The following is a 17652-nucleotide window of genomic DNA, read 5'->3' on the forward strand; positions in this document are numbered from 1 at the left end:
CTCCGGCACACTGACAAGACAGTGCTCCCACCCACCCACCCAATTGTAACAGCCCAGAGACAGGCATATTAAGTCAGCTCACACAGAAACAGGGAGACACTCCCAGTTCCATCCAAGGAATTGTCACACAAACTGCTACAGTTTCCCCCAAACAATCCTGGTAATAATATAAAATAAAATAAAATAAAATAAAATAAAATGTAATATAATATAATATAATATAATATAATATAATATAATATAATATAATATAATATAATATAATATAATATAATATAATAATACTGAATAATTCTTTATACCCCACTCATCTGGCTGCATTTCCCTAGCCACTCTGGGAGGCTCTCAACAGAAAATTAATAATAAAAAAGGGACAACGTCAAACATTAAAAACTTCCCTAAACAGGGCTACCTTCAGAAGGAGGCAGTTAAGATGGCAAGTCTTGGTCCAGCTGGTGCCCCCCCCAAGTGTTTTGGACTACAACTCCCATCAGCCCCAGCCAGCATGGCACCCGGGGCCAATGGGAGTTGCAGTCCAAAACATCCAGAGGGTTCTATGCTAGCTACAATTCCTGGGAGTTCTTGGTCAGGCTCTCTTGCCATTAAATTTATCTGAAGACCAGACCAGCCTCCTGTTCTTACAGTGGCCAACCAGATGCCTGTGGGAAACCTGCAAGAAGGATCAGAGAACAGGAGCGCTCTCCCTTCCTGTGGTTTCCAACAGCTGGTATTCAGAAGCACTGCCCCTCCAAATGCAGAGGCAGAGCATAACCAGCTTGGCTAATAACCATTGACAGCCCTGCCTTCCATGAAAGGTGTGTTGGGGAGGGGTCTTACCTGCCGCTGCTTCAGGAAATCCAGGGCAATCTGCACGTTCTGGAGTCGGTGGAAGCGCATCCGGCCCTTTTCCCGTGGCTGAAAGAGACACAGAGCAGACTCAACTCAAGCATCCCTTTGAGCAAGGCACAAGGACTCATCTCCAGCCGGCCGGCAAACCTTCTCCTCCATCACTCCAGGAAAAAATGTGAATCTACTTGAGAGGTGTCCTGACACCCACACTGGGTCCTCCCTTCAATCTGCCTCCTCACTTTCTCTTAGGGACCTGAGCATGGGCTACTAATGCAAGTGTGGTTGCACAGCTCAAAAGACGACCAGACCCTCAGCAGATGACAGGCCTCTTTGCTTTTGTTCTCAGATATGCAAACGGCCCAAGCAGGGGCTAAAAGCTTTCATTCAAAAAGGTAGGAAGAGCAAAGCAACTGGACAGAGAAAGATGGCTAAGAAAGAGGCAAGCAGGTCAACAGCTGATAGCAAGCGCTCCTGTTTTTCATTTGTAAAAATGTCACAATCAACAGGTGGGCAAAGCACACCTTAGCTCGAGAACACTTACAAATGGTAGCTTTTTGCAGGAGGACCCAACAAGTTGAACACAGTTGCCAACCATGAGCTCCATAAGCCTCTTGCTTGTGCTCCCAGCCTATCCGGGACTTGCAAAAACAGGGAAAGGTGGCCAAGGACTTGTCAGGGAACAGGGCATGGTGACAGGTGGGCTGCATTCAGCTTAGTGGATCAAGCCAGAGAGAATGCTAATCCAATTCCAGCTTAACTTCAAACAGAGTTGCATACAAAATATAAGAACGAAGAACTAGCATGGTGGCAACTGGCTGCACTCCCAACCTGTATGAGGTGCTGGGCCTTGTTTCACAGAAAAAGGGCACCCCCAGAGCTCACATGTTCCCCAGCTGAGCTGGAGGGTTACTCAGGGCCAAACAAAACCCGCAACTGCATTTTGGTGAATCACAGCCCAGAGAAGGAGCAGATCCAGACTGGGCCTATCATGCTGAGAAAGAGGTTAGGGGTATATAACCCTTTCCCCTGTTCAGTGTTTTCCAGATGAAAACCAGCTGCTGCTTTGGAAACACGGACTGTGCCCCTAAGAGGGCAAACAGCTACTTCAGGTGGAGGTATTATTGGGAAGAGAGCACCAGGAAAACAATGAGCTCCAGATTGCCCTGCCCACAACAGCGGCTTTTGACCAAATTTTAAAGAGTCAGGAAACCTAGTCTAAAACCTCTGCTGTCTCTCATCACCAGGACACCTGAAGACAACTTCAACAGCCTTTAGAGTAGAACAGAAATAGCAGGGTGGGGTGAGTGGGGTCAAGAGAAAATGTGGGTCAAAGGGATTGCATTGTTCTGCATGCACCAAGGGAAAGTAACCCAGCAGCTTTCAGACACCGGCACCAGCCCAAGACAACTGAGCAACTCTGCTGCATGATTCCAGGGTTCATGGAGAATGTTGGGATCTTGGCGTCTCATGCTACCCTTAAAAATATGGGTTGCCCATGTAGTCGGGGCCCCTAAATGTTGTCAAGCCTAGGGCCCAAGTGCCTTTTGGCCCATGTGGCAAAGTGTGGCTGCCTCCACCCAGATGCAGCAGGAGCAGTGAGGAGGGAGAGATAAACAGCAGAACGAGGAAGAAGCAGAGACCAAAGGAAGCTCTCTAAGTCAGAAGATAGCCTGAAAGCAAGGAAGCAAAATGAGCGGGTGACCCCAGAAGGGGCAGGCAGCAGAGAACACAGCAACTTGTACTAAAACCATTGTTTTTAACTCCTTCAGCTGAGCTGGCCAGAAAAGAACCCCCAGTACTTCAAAGCACAGAGGAAGCCAGATTTAGAAAGACCATTCACAGGCTGTATACACACCATGCCTTTAAAGCACATTATTTTCCTCAAAGAATTCTGAGTACTGTAGTCTGTTAAGGGTTGCTGGGACTTGGAACTGCAGTGTGCAGAATTCTTTGAGGGAAAGGATGTGCTTCAAATGTGGCTTAATCGTATAGTGTGTTCAGGATACCAAAAAATGCTCTCTTTTCAAAGATGCTCCACCCAACTCAGCTCTGGTCCCTCATACATGGAAGGCACATGCCTTCTTCTGTTTCACTCCACCTCAAGGGGTGCAATCCCTTCCCCACAACTCATTGCCAACGGACAAACTACCTGCATACAAGTGTCAGGATCCCATCCTCTGCAAGAACATTTCAAAGGAACAATGTGGTTCAAAACACGGGCAAGCAAAAAGCATGCAGTTACATTTTACTCTATGGCAACTTATGGAGGCATAAGATACCTTCTGGAAGGACAAACGTCTGCCTCCCCAAAAAAGAAAAGAGACTGCCTTCATTGGACTTCCATATTAATCATAAACAGTTATTTTCTACTTGTGAGGCGGTGAGGAAGAGACTTGACATCCCCATGTGCCTGGGATGTACATGTGCTCACAAGAACATAGAACACATGCGAGCCCATAACATGTTTGTTGAAGTGTGCAGGATCTGCTGTACTTAAGACAGACCATCATGCACTCACACCTCGTGGGTTAGTATCAACACACTCAGTTACCGGCACCAGAAAACATGTACAGATAATCCAGTGGATGTTTAAAACCCCTGTTGAAATCGACCCCACACAACAGAGAGATGAAAGGGGAAGGGGACAAAATCAGCACTGCGTGAAGAGGGGAAAAAGGTCACCTTTTGTTTTGGGGGGGGGGAATTGCTTTAATTTCGAAGGGCAGCAAAATTAGGCTACCATACTTGTGGCTAAGCGTTTGTATAAGGCAGCCTTTACCAAACTGCCGCCATCCAGTTGCTTTCAACTACAACTTCCATGAGCCCCAACTAGCAGAGCCATACTGGCTGTGGCTCCTGGGAGTTGTAGTCAATAATAGCTAGAGCATGGGTACGGAAACTAAGGCACGGGGGCCAGATCCGGCCCAATCGCCTTCTAAATCAGTGTGTTTTTACATGAGTAGAATGTGTCCTTTTATTTAAAATGCATCTCTGGGTTATTTGTGGGGCCTGCCTGGTGTTTTTACATGAGTAGAATGTATGCTTTTATTTAAAATGTATCTTTGGGTTATTTGTGGGGCATAGGAATTCATTCATTATTTTTCTTCAAAATATTGTCCAGCCCCCCATAAGGTCTGAGGGGTAGTGGACAGGCCCCCTGCTAAAAAAGTTTGCTGACCCCTGAACTAGAGGCACCTGGCTGGTGTCAGGGGAGAAAAGACGGGAAGCAACATGGTTGCACACTCTTCTCATGAGCCTGCTGGATCAGACCAACAACCCATCTAGCTCCCCATTGTGGTTTCCAGTCACTGCATTCAGAAGCATTACTGCCTGCAACTGTGGAGGAATAGCACAGCCATCCTGACTAGGAGTCATGGACTCCCTTAGCCTCCATGAATTTGCCCAGTCCCCTTCTCAAGCCATCTTACTTGGTGGCCATCACCATCTCCTGTAGGAGCAAGTTACAGAGTTCAACTATGTCCAAGTAAACACCAACTGAGAGAATACATATGTGGTTTTTTGGATATCCAGTGTTACCCCTAATGAATTCTTTAGGATGGTTTATTATCTATAGTCAATCAAACCTTTAGGATTTTTTTTAATAAAGCAAAAAGGGCAATAGGATAGGAATTTTTGGTGTTAAATACTTTATAAAAAAACCAAACTTGAATTTATTTATTGTCTTTCTTCACTCACAGGAACATAGCAAGCTGCCTTATACTGAGTCAGACCCATCGGTCCATCAAGCTCCATATTGTCTACACTGACTGGCAGCAGTTCTCCAGGGTTTCAGGCAGGGCTCTGTCCCAGCCCTTGCTGGAGATACCACCAGACATTGATCCTGGGATCTCCTGCCACTGAGCTATGGCCCTTACGAAGGGAGCATACACCTAGGTCCCAGATGGTCACCCACCCAGGCAATAACCAGGCCCATGCCTGCTTATAGCTTGAGCAAGGTCTCACGTGCCTTTAGAGTCCACCAGTGTTAAGAACCATTCTCTGTTTCTCAAAAGACAGCCCAGGTGATCCCTGCCCAAAACCTCAGGTACGCCTGGATTATCTGAGCGTGCCCTGGTGCCAGTTGTTAACGCTGCTCCAAGGAGGACTTTGACCTACTGCGTCACTATCCTCCTCATCCTCCTCCTCTTCACACTCTTCGCTGCTCGTGCGACACCAGGATGGCACTTTCACCAGCCGAAGGGTCTTCTGCACTGAGGATTCCTTTTGCTAACAACCATTGCGGACAGACAATGACACCGAGTAGAAGAAAATGGCACACACACACATACACCCCCCCAAAGAAAAGTAAAATGCAGCACACACAAAATGCACAGGGAGGAGGGGAAACACCAACAACAGGGTCCTTTCCCCTTCCTCCTCAATAATAATAATAATAACAACAACAACAACAATAACAACAACAACAATAATAACGATATTTCCACTGCAAACTCTCAACTGAAGCAGAGTGAGGGTGCTGGCTGGGAAGGGAACCAACCCAACTCTGCCGAACCTTGAGTGAGACCTAGAAGTAAGAAGGGTCCCTGTTTTTGAACACAGAAGAGCCTGTGATGCAGAAACAGCTTCGGGACCAAACATTTAGACCACAGCTCAGTGGGGGAAAACATGTCTGGTCTGCAGAAGGTACCAGATTCAGTTCCTGGTGGTCTCCAGCCTAGACCAGCATTACAGGGTGGCACAAGGTAGCACCAGTGTAATAAAATACACCTGTGTGTCCATGTCTTGTGAAACAGGAAGCCTCTATCCCCCTGGTTAGGAGTTTGAGGAGCAGGATAATTTTGCTTCGGTTGCTAAAAGAAGGGTGGCTAAAGGAGTTGAGGGGGTCCTGGAAACTCACCAGTTTGACACCAGAGAGGACCTCCAGCAGAGAGATGAGGTTGTGGCCATCTCGCAGGTCCTCGTAGAGGTCATTGATGTGCTTGCGCACCTGTAGGACCAAAATGGAAGAAGACACCTGTTCAGATGCTCTGCCTGAGGAATGTCCCAGGCAACACAGCAAGACAAAGCAGTGGGCACCTCCTGCTGCCCATTGGGTTGGTTGGGTAGTGGTAAGAAAAACTCAAGAGCAGGAGGAAGAAAAGAGGGATTCATGGTAATATTCCATGCAAAGACTGGAGCTAACTACAGAAAAGTTAAAAGATCACCCACCACCACTAAGCTCTGTGCTAGACATTTCAAACTTCAAAGCCTGTTTCTGCTGCCATAAGAACTAAGAGCATGCTACATTTTCAAAAAGAAAAAGAAAAAAAAATGCGCACTACTATTCTCAGTAATGAGAATAGGGATATATGCATAACAGAAGCCCCAGAGCCTTTCAAAACTGAGCATATGCCATGGTGCAAACAATAAATAAAGGAGGAGAGGATAATCTAACAAGCTCTTGTTAGGTGCTAAGCAGTAGCAGCCAGTAGTGGGGTGCCTCCTGACATCAGCATCACTGCAGCTTACCTGGAGGCAGCCAGGGCAAGATAGGGTGGTGGGGAATTTGGGGCTGTGCAGACGCAACAGCAGGAGCATGCGGCTGGCTCTGCCAGTGTACCTGTGCAGCACCAACCTCACTGCCATGGTGCCTTGCCCGGTCCCAGGTAAACTGCAGCAACAGGGTGGTTGGGAGGGTGATTCTGCCCCACCATGCTGGCTGCTGGTTGTGATAAGATAGAATCAGAAACAGCACCGTGCTTACCTTCATCAGGTGCTTATTCACCCATTTGGTGAAAGTCTTTTTCTGGACCCGATCCCGTTCATCTGTTAAAAAGAACAGAAAGAGAGAGAGAGAGGCCTAAGTTAGCAAATCAGTCACTTGGAAAAACAAAGAGCATTTCGTGTTGCATGTGACAAGCAGCAGCATCACAAGCTTTTCTCGGAGCTGATGCATGCCTTCAAGGGCAATTAGGGAGAGGCCAAACTACGCATACACAGACACAGGTTGCTTTCTCGAACGAGGGTCTCAGCCTGTACCTTTTGCTGCCTTTCCTGAGCGCAGAGGTTTTATAAACGACATAAACCAAGTGCATTTATCGGTTGTAAGAAGCTACCCTTCTAGAGCCTAAAACAATGCAGGCAATTAGCGGCTTATTCTTTCACTGTATTTTGGTTCATTGGATTTTAGGGATTTAACATTTATTTTAGGCCCTCAAGCTCAACCCAAGGGCACCTGAAGCTTTTTTTAAAAAAGAAAAAAATCCAAGCACCCCAGACTATAAATACATCTCAAATGAAAACACCCAGAGTGTGGGGGGTGAGGGCTCTGCTCTCAGCACCCTTCCCACCTTGGAGCAGATGCCCACCAGTTTTGTGCTACAAGCAACTCCCTTCCCCAGCCAACTCCCTCCCTCCCAATGTTTGGGAGATAATCAAAGCCGTTTGAGTCCAAAGTTTTCAATCCAACTTCAGTGTGAAACATAGGGCCATCCTCACAGCCCAGATCAACCCAGAGTACATTGTGCAGTAGGGTGGGGGACACCACCAGAGGACCCTTGCAGAGTAAACAGCTCCAGGCAACTTCAGCAAAGAAGCCAAGCTGCACACCGAATCCAAGGTTTACCAACTCCATCTTCACTAGCAAATTCATGCTATATAAGTATTTCCCTCATCAACACCCCAAACAGACCCTGAAAGGGGACAAAGGCTACATATTAAAAGGTCTGCAATGCTGTCAATAATGAGCAGTGCTTTTTTGTGAGGCTACTCACAAACATTGATTATGAGACTCCAGACTAATTTAAAGAGAGCCAGTGTGGTGTAGTGGTTAAGAGCGGTAGTCTCGTAATCTGGTGAACCGGGTTCGCGTCTCCGCTCCTCCACATGCAGCTGCTGGGTGACCTTGGGCCAGTCACACTTCTTTGAAGTCTCTCAGCCCCACTCACCTCACAGAGTGTTTGTTGTGGGGGAGGAAGGGAAAGGAGAATGTTAGCCGCTTTGAGACTCCCTAGGGTAGTGATAAAGCGGGATATCAAATCCAAACTCTTCTTCTTCTTAAAATTAATATGAAAGCCCGAAAAATCCAACACACCACACATCTTGGCCTGGTTACTGGAAGTGACACACTCCTTGTTACTCTCGAACAATTCCCTTTCCTGCCTCCTCCTCTTCTCTCTTGCATTGCCCAAGTTCACAGAATGATAGAATTGTAGAGTAGGAAAGCATCCATGACAGATGGCCATCCAACTTCTGCTTAAAAACCTCCAAGGAAGGCGACTCCATCAGCCTTCTGAAACCAGGTGCATTCCAGATGTTTTGGACTACAACTCCCATCAGTTCCAGCCAGCACAGCTAAATTATATTGGGGCTGATGGGAGTTGTAATCCAAAACATCTGGAGGGTACCAGGTTGGAGAAGCCTAATTTATACTTTGAGAAGGGACCTTACTATTGTTCTCTGCTTAAGCTGATCTATAAAGATCCATGGGCATTGGTGCCCTGTGCGAATCAACACAACTCTGCATATTCTGGGGAACAAACCCATCACACACTCCCCCCACCCACCCCTCTATTTTTTATTTTTTGAGTCCTATCATCTCCAGCACAAATTCACCCAGCCCTGACCTTTGGCCTCTCTGCAATCAAGATCCAAGAGCAAGCACAATTTATTGTGATTCATGTGCATAGGCTGTCATGCTCAAGGACTCTCCTTCTGTGGAGGCCTAGCCAAAACATCAATGGGTCTTTTCCTCAAAGGGCCTTGTATAGATTTTTAAACATCTGCAGATTTAAAAAGCAAGCAAGGAGCAAGGAGCCCCTACCCCTACCCCCGGGGGCAACCCCATTCTAATCACTCTCCAGGGATGGGCTATTTATTACTGACATTCGCATGTTGAGTAGCCACAGCCACTTCAACAAAGAGCACCATGAGGGTCAGCCAACCTTGAGAGCTGCTCTCAGGTCAAACAAAGGTGAGCCACCCATGTTCTACAAAACGCTTCTCAAAATATATTTGCTATTACAAGAAAATCACCATGAAACATTGTGGAAACACAGAGCCAAGGTGCCTCCAGTTCCTCCCATCATAACTGCAAGACTCATTTCATTTTCAGGGGGCTGCACTGGTAAGATTAAAGGTAAAGGTAAAGGGGACCCCTGATAGTTAAGTCCAGTCATGAACGACTCTGGGGTTGCGGCGCTCATCTCGCTTTACAGGCCAAGGGAGCCGGCCTTTGTCCGCTCCGCAGACAGTTTTTCCGGGTCATGTGGCCAGCATGACTAAGCCGCTTCTGGCACAATGGAACATCAACACCAGAGTAGCGAAAGGAAATGCCATTTACCTTCCCACCGGAGAGGTACCTATTTATCTACTTGCACTTTTTGGTGTGCTTTCAAACTGCTAGGTTGGCAGGAGCTGGGACTGAGCAACAGGAGCTCACCCCGTCATGGGGATTCGAACCACCAACCTTTTGATCGGCAAGCCCAAGGCTCAGTGGTTTAGACCACAGTGCTGGTCTCCCCAAATCTTATTGGCACCTGATGGTTCCCAAATGCCTCTCTGTCCACTCAGCTGCACTGCTATTGGGTGGCTGAGAAAGGACACCAGTCCAGAATACGCACCCCCAGTAGGTTACTTGGAGAATACCCTGAAATCTCTACCCATTGGTACTATAGTCTCATTTGGGCAAAAATCAACATATTTGAATAATCAGCTGTGAACGGGTTACTTGCACTGACATTTTCTTGGGAATTCAGAAACATTTCTATTTTCTTAAGGTTACCTGCAGAACAACACCCAGAATCCTGCCTCACAATGCTTCCGTCTTGGCTTATTAATGCCTTCTGCACTCTGGTCAGTGACGGCCTTTGAAAGCAGCTCGCCTGCAAGCAAGGGCTCGCCAGATGGTGTGGACTACAACTCCCATCAGCACCAGCCAGCATAGCTGTGCTGTTGGGAGCAAGTGTCAGGGGCAGGTTAGCAATAAACCATTCAGTGTCAGTGAAGTTAATTTTTTATTCAAGGAAATGAGGTCAACTCAGGAGGCCAGGCCTAGTGAGCACAGCAAATCATCCCGGTAGATCTTGCCTAAGTCTCCTTCCCACCCATCAGTTCCTTCCCAAGCAATCTGAGACTCCGTCGCCATGCCTATCTTTGCTCCTCCATCTTCATACCTCTTGTGGTTCTGGGAGACTGGGAAGAGGGGAGCTGGTTGCAGCAGGAAAGGGAGACCCCCAGGCTTTTTCACTAGCCTGACTCCTCTCTGCCTTTTGCCCCCCTTTCTCTCAAGCCTTCACTTCTGCCTTTGATTCTGGACTGCTCTGTGCCACAGCCTCTTCCTGCTCACGAAACCCAGTCACCTCTTCAGCTTCCAACACCTCCTCTGCCCAGTCTTCTACCTCTGACTACTCATCATCCCACCATCAATCCCCAGGTTCAGAACTTTCTTCCCACCTGGTGCTTCCCACCATTCCCTCTGCATCCAGCCAGTCCATGATACATGCTGGCAGAGGCTGCTGAGAACTGTGCTCAGAATCATCTGGAGGGCAACAGGTAGGGGAAATAAAGGAACATATGCTCTTCACTATTTCACTTAAGTACTCATATAATCAATTTTAAAAAATAAAATAAAAAATGATTTTGTATACAATTACAATACGGTTACATACGCTTCAGGTTACAGACTCCACTAACCCAGAAACAGTGCTTCAGGTTAAGAACTTTGCTTCAGGAAAAGAACAGAAATCGTGCTCCAGCGGCGCGGCGGCAGCAGGAGGCCCCATTAGCTAAAGTGGTGCTTCAGGTTAAGAACAGTTTCAGGTTAAGAATGGACCTCCGGAACGAATTAAGTACTTAATCCGAGGTACCACTGTATGTATCCCCAATATATGTTTATTTATTATCACTTAACATAAACAATATGTACATCAGGGATGGTGAACATTGCAGCCCTCCAGATTTTGTTGAACTACAATTCCCATCATCCCTGGACCATTAACCATGCTAATGGGAGTTAGAGTCCAGCCTGCCTCTAGAGGGCCACAGGCTACCCATCCTTGCAGGAAGCGGTTCCCAAAAAGAACATTCCAAAAAAGGGCTGAACTACTCAATGCCTTCTTTGCCTCAGTCTTCTCCGATAAAGAAAACAATGCCCGACCTGAAGAATTTGGAGCAAATGATTCAGCAAAGGAAACACAGCCCAGAATAACTAAGGAGATAGTACAAGAATATTTGGCTAGTTTAGATGTATTCAAGTCTCCAGGGCCAGATGAACTGCATCCAAGAGTATTAAAAGAACTGGCAGATGTGATCTCAGAACCACTGGCAGTTATCTTTGAGAATTCCTGGAGAACAGGCGAAGTCCCAGCAGACTGGAGGAGGGCAAATGTTGTCCCTATTTTCAAAAAGGGGAAAAGAGAGGACCCAAATAATTACCGCCCAGTCAGTCTGACATCAATAGCAGGGAAGATTCTGGAGCAGATCATTAAGCAAACAGTCTGTGAGCACCTAGAAAGGAATGCTGTGATCACCAATAGTCAGCATGGATTTCTGAAAAATAAGTCATGTCAGACTAACCTGATCTCGTTTTTTGACAGAATTACAAGCCTGGTAGATGAAGGGAACGCAGTGGATGTAGCCTACCTTGATTTCAGCAAGGCATTTGACAAGGTGCCCCATGATATTCTTGTAAAGAAGCTGGTAAAATGCGGTCTTGACTATGCTACCACTCAGTGGATTTGTAACTGGCTGACTGACCGAACCCAAAGGGTGCTCATCAATGGTTCCTCTTCATCCTGGAGAAGAGTGACTAGTGGGGTGCCACAGGGTTCTGTCTTGGGCCCGGTCTTATTCAACATCTTTATCAACGACTTGGATGATGGACTCAAGGGCATCCTGATCAAATTTGCAGATGACACCAAACTGGGAGGGGTGGCTAACACCCCAGAGGACAGGATCACACTTCAAAACGACCTTGACAGATTAGAGAACTGGGCAAAAATAAACAAGATGAATTTTAACAGGGAGAAATGTAAAGTATTGCACTTGGGCAAAAAAATGAGAGGCACAAATACAAGATGGGTGACACCTGGCTTGAGAGCAGTACATGTGAAAAGGATCTAGGAGTCTTGGTTGACCACAAACTTGACATGAGCCAACAGTGTGACGCGGCAGCTAAAAAAGCCAATGCAATTCTGGGCTGCATCAATAGGAGTATAGCATCTAGATCAAGGGAAGTAATAGTGCCACTGTATTCTGCTCTGGTCAGACCACACCTGGAGTACTGTGTCCAGTTCTGGGCACCACAATTCAAGAAGGACACTGACAAACTGGAACGTGTCCAGAGGAGGGCAACCAAAATGGTCAAAGGCCTGGAAACGATGCCTTATGAGGAACGGCTAAGGGAGCTGGGCATGTTTAGCCTGGAGAAGAGGAGGTTAAGGGGTGATATGATAGCCATGTTCAAATATATAAAAGGATGTCACATAGAGGAGGGAGAAAGGTTGTTTTCTGCTGCTCCGGAGAAGCGGACACGGAGCAATGGATCCAAACTACAAGAAAGAAGATTCCACCTAAACATTAGGAAGAACTTCCTGACAGTAGGAGCTGTTCGACAGTGGAATTTGCTGCCAAGGAATGTGGTGGAGTCTCCTACTTTGGAGGTCTTTAAGCAGAGGCTTGACAACCATATGTCAGGAGTGCTCTGATGGTGTTTCCTGCTTGGCAGGGGGTTGGACTCGATGGCCCTTGTGGTCTCTTCCAACTCTATGATTCTATGATTCTATGATTCTATGAAAAAACCACCCAAGAACAGAAAATACGTACCTTTACAGAAGAAAACCATCTCCACGCTACATTAAATTTCCCTTATCACACCATAACTTAGTGTTGCATTTCTATCAACTAGCCAATATCTAGTTATGGCTTCAGAAGAGGGAGAAAGTATATTCTCACCAGTCAGCAGAAAAGACTGAGGAGGGAGGGAGGGAGGACAACAACTGTGTCTACTGCATGACTTGGGGAAAATTTTGGTTCAGTTCACATTTTAATGCAAAGCTCCCAAACTTGTACTTCCCAAAACAACAAGTGAACTGAAACATGGCTAAGCTTCAAAATTTGCACTTCTCTGAATTTTGCAATGCGTTTCTCCAACAAAATAACGGTTACAAAAATGTGTGGAAAAGATAGTCCCTTGTTACAAAGCAGCAGCAAAGCCCATTAGAAGTCAAGGCCCAACCCTCTGATTTAAGTTTTCCTGTGCAAGTCACACTGAGCTTAAGTGAACTAGAGTCACACCATTTCCACCCATTGCACAGGATGCCCCTTTCTGGTGAATTCTGCCCCAGCTATGAATCAGTTCTGTACCCCCCCCCACACCCCTCCTCTATCAGTGGCCAAAATCTCTTGCTCAAGGCAGCTGCCTCCGCTCTTAGCACAGCCCTTTCTGCTCCCCCTTTCCTTTCCCCCAGAAACCTTCCTTTGATGCCCTAAATTCTCTTCCTACAAGGCTGGAATTAAAAAAAAAAAGGGAAAACAGAAAGATGAGCCAGAGGAGAGTGACAGAAGGATCAGGCTTTACTCCTCAGGACACTTTATAGGAAGCAAGTGAAGTAACCATGAGTAACCTCTGAGTAGCCATGCTTAGGATGAGGCTGCCACGCACTCCACTCCCCCCCCCACCATCAAGGAAGATGTAACAAATGAGGAGGCCGTACTAACCAAAGCAGCACATCTTGCACACGAGGTGGGCGTTCAGCTCCCTCTCCCCTCTGAAGATGTGCCACATGGACCCCTCAGAGCCCAGTGCCATTGGCATCAAGTCCTTGGTTTGCAAGAGAGCTCTTCCAACTCCTGGTTTCCCCTGGAGTCTGTTATCCTCAACGTGGTCTCCTAGCCCCATGCCCTGGCTGCCGGATTCCTCACCACAGCTCCTCCCACAGCTTCCTCCTTCGTGATCAGCAGCAAAAGAAAGTGCGCACGCGCATGAGCCTCCCTTCAGAACATCTCTGCAAACAGTCCCACACAGAAGGGAGTCTCAGAGGCTTCAAAGAGAAAGGGGTTCACTTTGCAAGAAGGTGCCAACGTCTTCCATAGTTGGGGAGAGACAGAAAAAACCCTCTGAGACACAAGCAAAACAAAAATAATACGGTGGTCCAGCACAAATATTTCAAAATAGCCACATCATCACCAGACCTCAAAGGGGCAGGCAGGCACAGGCCTCAGCTGTGCATGAAGATTCGGCAGCGGCAAGGAGGTTGGTCAATATCCTGCCGCACCCCAGAATGGGTTACACTTCATTCAGTCACTACAATGTCCTTGGCGGAAACTCCCTATTCCCACCATCACCTTTGCACTCAAGAAAGGAGGCGATCAGGTCAAAATAGATGTAAAAAGCATTCAGCAGGTCCACCAGTCCTCAAGAGAGAAATGAGACTGAGAAAAAGATTCTCTTCTTCAGGTTGAGCAAGAGTACAAATCCAAGACACACTGGGAAGGACAACTCATGACTACTCAGGGACTTGGAACAGAAGAGGAATTTTCCAGTTCTTCAGCTTTTTCTCTCTAAAAATCCCAACTTCCAGCCAAAACTCCATCACACCCAAGTTGCCACCTCCATGCAGCAAGCAGCATGTGGGAGTCAGAAGGTCCAGCCAGCACCTCTCTCAAGAGAACTCAGCAATGCAGCTCCAGGCTGTTTGCCTCCTGGTTCTAATGTGAACTCCCAGAGTCACCAGACAGACTGAAACACTAAGGCAGAACAATAGGCTGTTCTTCTTTCTCTCCGTTCATTGGGGGCCTGCAGCATCTTCACAAATAAAACATCCTCAAGCTGAAGACAGTCCCCAAAACTTCCAGAACTCAGCTCTGCAAAAGCACTAGCTCAGCAGAAGACTACGCCATTTGAGGAGGGCAATGGTTTGGAGCGTCCACGGCAGAGATAACGGGGGCTAGCTTATCAGTCATCTTCCTTTTCCTCTTCTTCTAAATATAACTCCACTTCAGTCTCTTTGACCCAAGCTGAGTGCTCCCCACTTCCAGCAAGTTAAGCACAAAGCTCCAGCATCACTTAAGCACCCTGGCAGCGGCCAGGCCCAGCAGAAAACATCAGCTTCTGGCTTCCTTCACTGCCACCCAGGAAATAACTCCATGAGTACTCTGTCCGATGCTTTTCCTCCTCCCTTATGAGCCTGTCACCCAGCCTTACTCCTCCTGGGTAGATCTTGGTGTCTAATGAGATTAGCCCTCCCACCCCCAACATACACACACACAAAGAGAGAGAGACACTATCCTATCCACTGAGCTAAGAATAAGTCCCTTGCTCCTTCTCACCAACAACATCAAGGTCTTGCCAGCTTATCTTCAACGGCTTAATCTTTTCCCAGAGAGTCCTTCTGATAAGCAACCTGTTACCACCCGACTGCTCAACTCTCAGCAGCCCCCGCTGCTGCCTCACTGGCTGGCTACCCGCTATCCCACCCTTGCCCACATTCCCCCCCTTGCCCACCCAGAAGATAACCAACCAACCGTCTGGCATTCCTGACCAAGGCCAAGAACAGAGGCCACAGCAAAGCTGCTATTGTCAGTGACCTGGGCTGGCCTAACAGACGGAAGGGGGAGCAGGGAGGGAGGCTCAGGGCAGTCGGAGGAGCTCAGCACAAAAAGACGGCAATGGGAAAAAATAACAAACCAAAGGCACTTCTCAAACAGAGCAAAGCACGGACCCAGCTGTGCCCTTTGGAAGATTCTTTACAGCAGCCTTCTACAACCTTGTGCCCACTGGGTGTTTTGGACTGCAACTCCACCTGCCCCAGCCTTCATGGCTACATGGTGATGTGGTGGGCTGATGGGAATTGTAGTCTGAAATGTCTGGAGGACACCAGCTTGAGAAAGGCTGCTGCAAAGCCTCCAGCAATTACAAGATCTGCAGCTGGACACCACAATGGCTGCCTTATGAAACAGTCAGGTTCCGATCCGATACACAGGTTAGGTAACTGGGTTCCAGGTTCTCAATGGGTTCTATAGCAAAGGACTAACCAGAAACATGCACTTGATGAAAGAAAAAGACTGACAGTACATAGGGATGCAGAAAGCTGCCTTGTGCCAATTTACCTGACTGCCAGCAGCTCTCCGGGGTTTCAGGCAGGAATCTTTCCCAGCCCTATAATTGGCAATGCTAAGAAGAATTGAACCTGAAGCCTTTTGTATGCAAAGCAGATGCCCTCTTGCTGAGCTGTGTCTGTCTGTCCATCCCTAACACACACACACAAAATCACATCCTGCTATTGTGAGCTTAGTTAAACCAGAGCAATGCTCATCAGCTGGTTCTGTAATTTGTTGTTGTTGTTTTGTCGTTTAGTCGTGCCCGACTCTTCGTGACCCCATGGACCAGAGCACGCCAGGCACCCCTGTCTTCCACTGCCTCCCGCAGTTTGGTCAGACTCATGTTTGTAGCTTCGAGAACACTGTCCAACCATCTCATTCTCTGTCGTCCCCTTCTCCTTGTGCCCTCCATCTTTCCCAACATCAGGGTCTTTTCCAGGGAGTCTTCTCTTCTCATGAGGTGGCCAAAGTATTGGAGCCTCAGCTTCACGACCTGTCCTTCCAGTGAGCACTCAGGGCTGATTTCCTTCAGAATGGATAGGTTTGATCTTCTTGCAGTCCATGGGACTCTCAAGAGTCTCCTCCAGCACCATAATTCAAAAGCATCAATTCTTTGGCAATCAGCCTTCTTTATGGTCCAGCTCTCACTTCCATACATCACTAGGTTCTGTAATTACCAACCACTATTGTAAATTAGGATCACCTTCAACTTCAGTTGTCTTCTAGAAGAGGGTTTCTTTACCCAACCATGATTCAATACACACACACCCCAAACATTAACAAGGATTTCCACAGTGTTGCAAAGGCCACCCCCACTTTGCTGATGATCTTGGGCCATTCACAAGTCACCATGTCTCTCTGGAAAAACTGTTTCCATCAGAGATTATAACTGTGATCTCTCAAGCAAAGACACTCAACAAACAATCACTTTCTCATGATCAGGCTTCCTCTCTTGCAACCTGCCTGCCTGTCTGTCCGGCCCAGCCCACGATCTTCTACCTAGTCACTGATTACTCTTTTGGGAACATTTCAAGTGCAACCCTTTTGCCTGAGCTACAGTCTGCTTTAGAGGTAGCCAACATGTTGCCATCAAAGTGTTGTTGGACTCAGAACTCCCACTGTCCTTGGCTAGGCTTTATGGGAGCTGAAGTCCAGCATCTGGAGGGCACTATGCTGGCTACCTATGGTCTACCCAGACATGTGCATGAAGTTCCTTGTGCTGGGGGCTGCTTCTTAACTTGCTTCCCATATCTACCTCCCTGGAGACGCTCCCCAGTCAGGATCCCCCAGCTTCACTGGACTCCTGTGCTTTCAGTCCTCTTCATTGGGCCATCCGCTGACTTCTGAGTCCGGCACTCATCAAGGGACTTCCCACAAAGAGGCTCAAGGTTGCTTCCCCAAACAGCAGGTGAAGCCAGAGCACAAAGAGAGCAAATGGATCAGACCATCAAGAATATGCACTGAAGCAGAGCAGGGTGGCTTTAGTCCCATCCCAGTTCAAAGCTGGAACAGAATAGACTTTAATGGGTATACAGTGGTACCTCTACTTACAGATGCGATCCATTCCGGGTGCTGTCCGCACCCCGAAAAGTCTGTAAGTAGAGTGCCGCTCCTGTGCATGTGCGAAGCAGTGAACCCGGAAGTAAACCCTTCCGGGTTTGCCATGTTCATAACCAGAAAAAAGGCAACGTGAAGCAAACACAACTCGAGGTATGACTGTATAAGCATTCCTTCCTATATCACTGTCTCAATTTCAGTCCCTTT

General features: G+C 47.4%; 1 protein-coding gene across 8 annotated transcripts in view; it reads right to left on the reverse strand.

Moving 5' to 3' along the window:
- MACF1 (microtubule actin crosslinking factor 1) overlaps positions 1–17652 on the reverse strand; it is a 301663-nt gene that overhangs the window by 191355 nt on the left and 92656 nt on the right. For 7 of the 8 annotated variants that reach the window (XM_082229489.1, XM_082229488.1, XM_082229497.1 and 4 more), the window contains 3 exons: positions 6554–6615; positions 5708–5797; positions 838–915 (listed from right to left, as the gene is read on the reverse strand). In XM_082229489.1, the coding sequence (XP_082085615.1) occupies positions 838–915; positions 5708–5797; positions 6554–6615 (230 nt within the window). Of the gene's footprint in view, positions 1–837; positions 916–5707; positions 5798–6553; positions 6616–13506; positions 13703–17652 lie in introns of those variants that run through there. The other variant, XM_082229482.1, reaches the window with a different exon arrangement.

This window comes from Podarcis vaucheri, assembly GCF_965113315.1.
Source record: "Podarcis vaucheri genome assembly, chromosome: 7".
In the NCBI taxonomy this organism is placed as follows: domain Eukaryota; kingdom Metazoa; phylum Chordata; class Lepidosauria; order Squamata; family Lacertidae; genus Podarcis; species Podarcis vaucheri.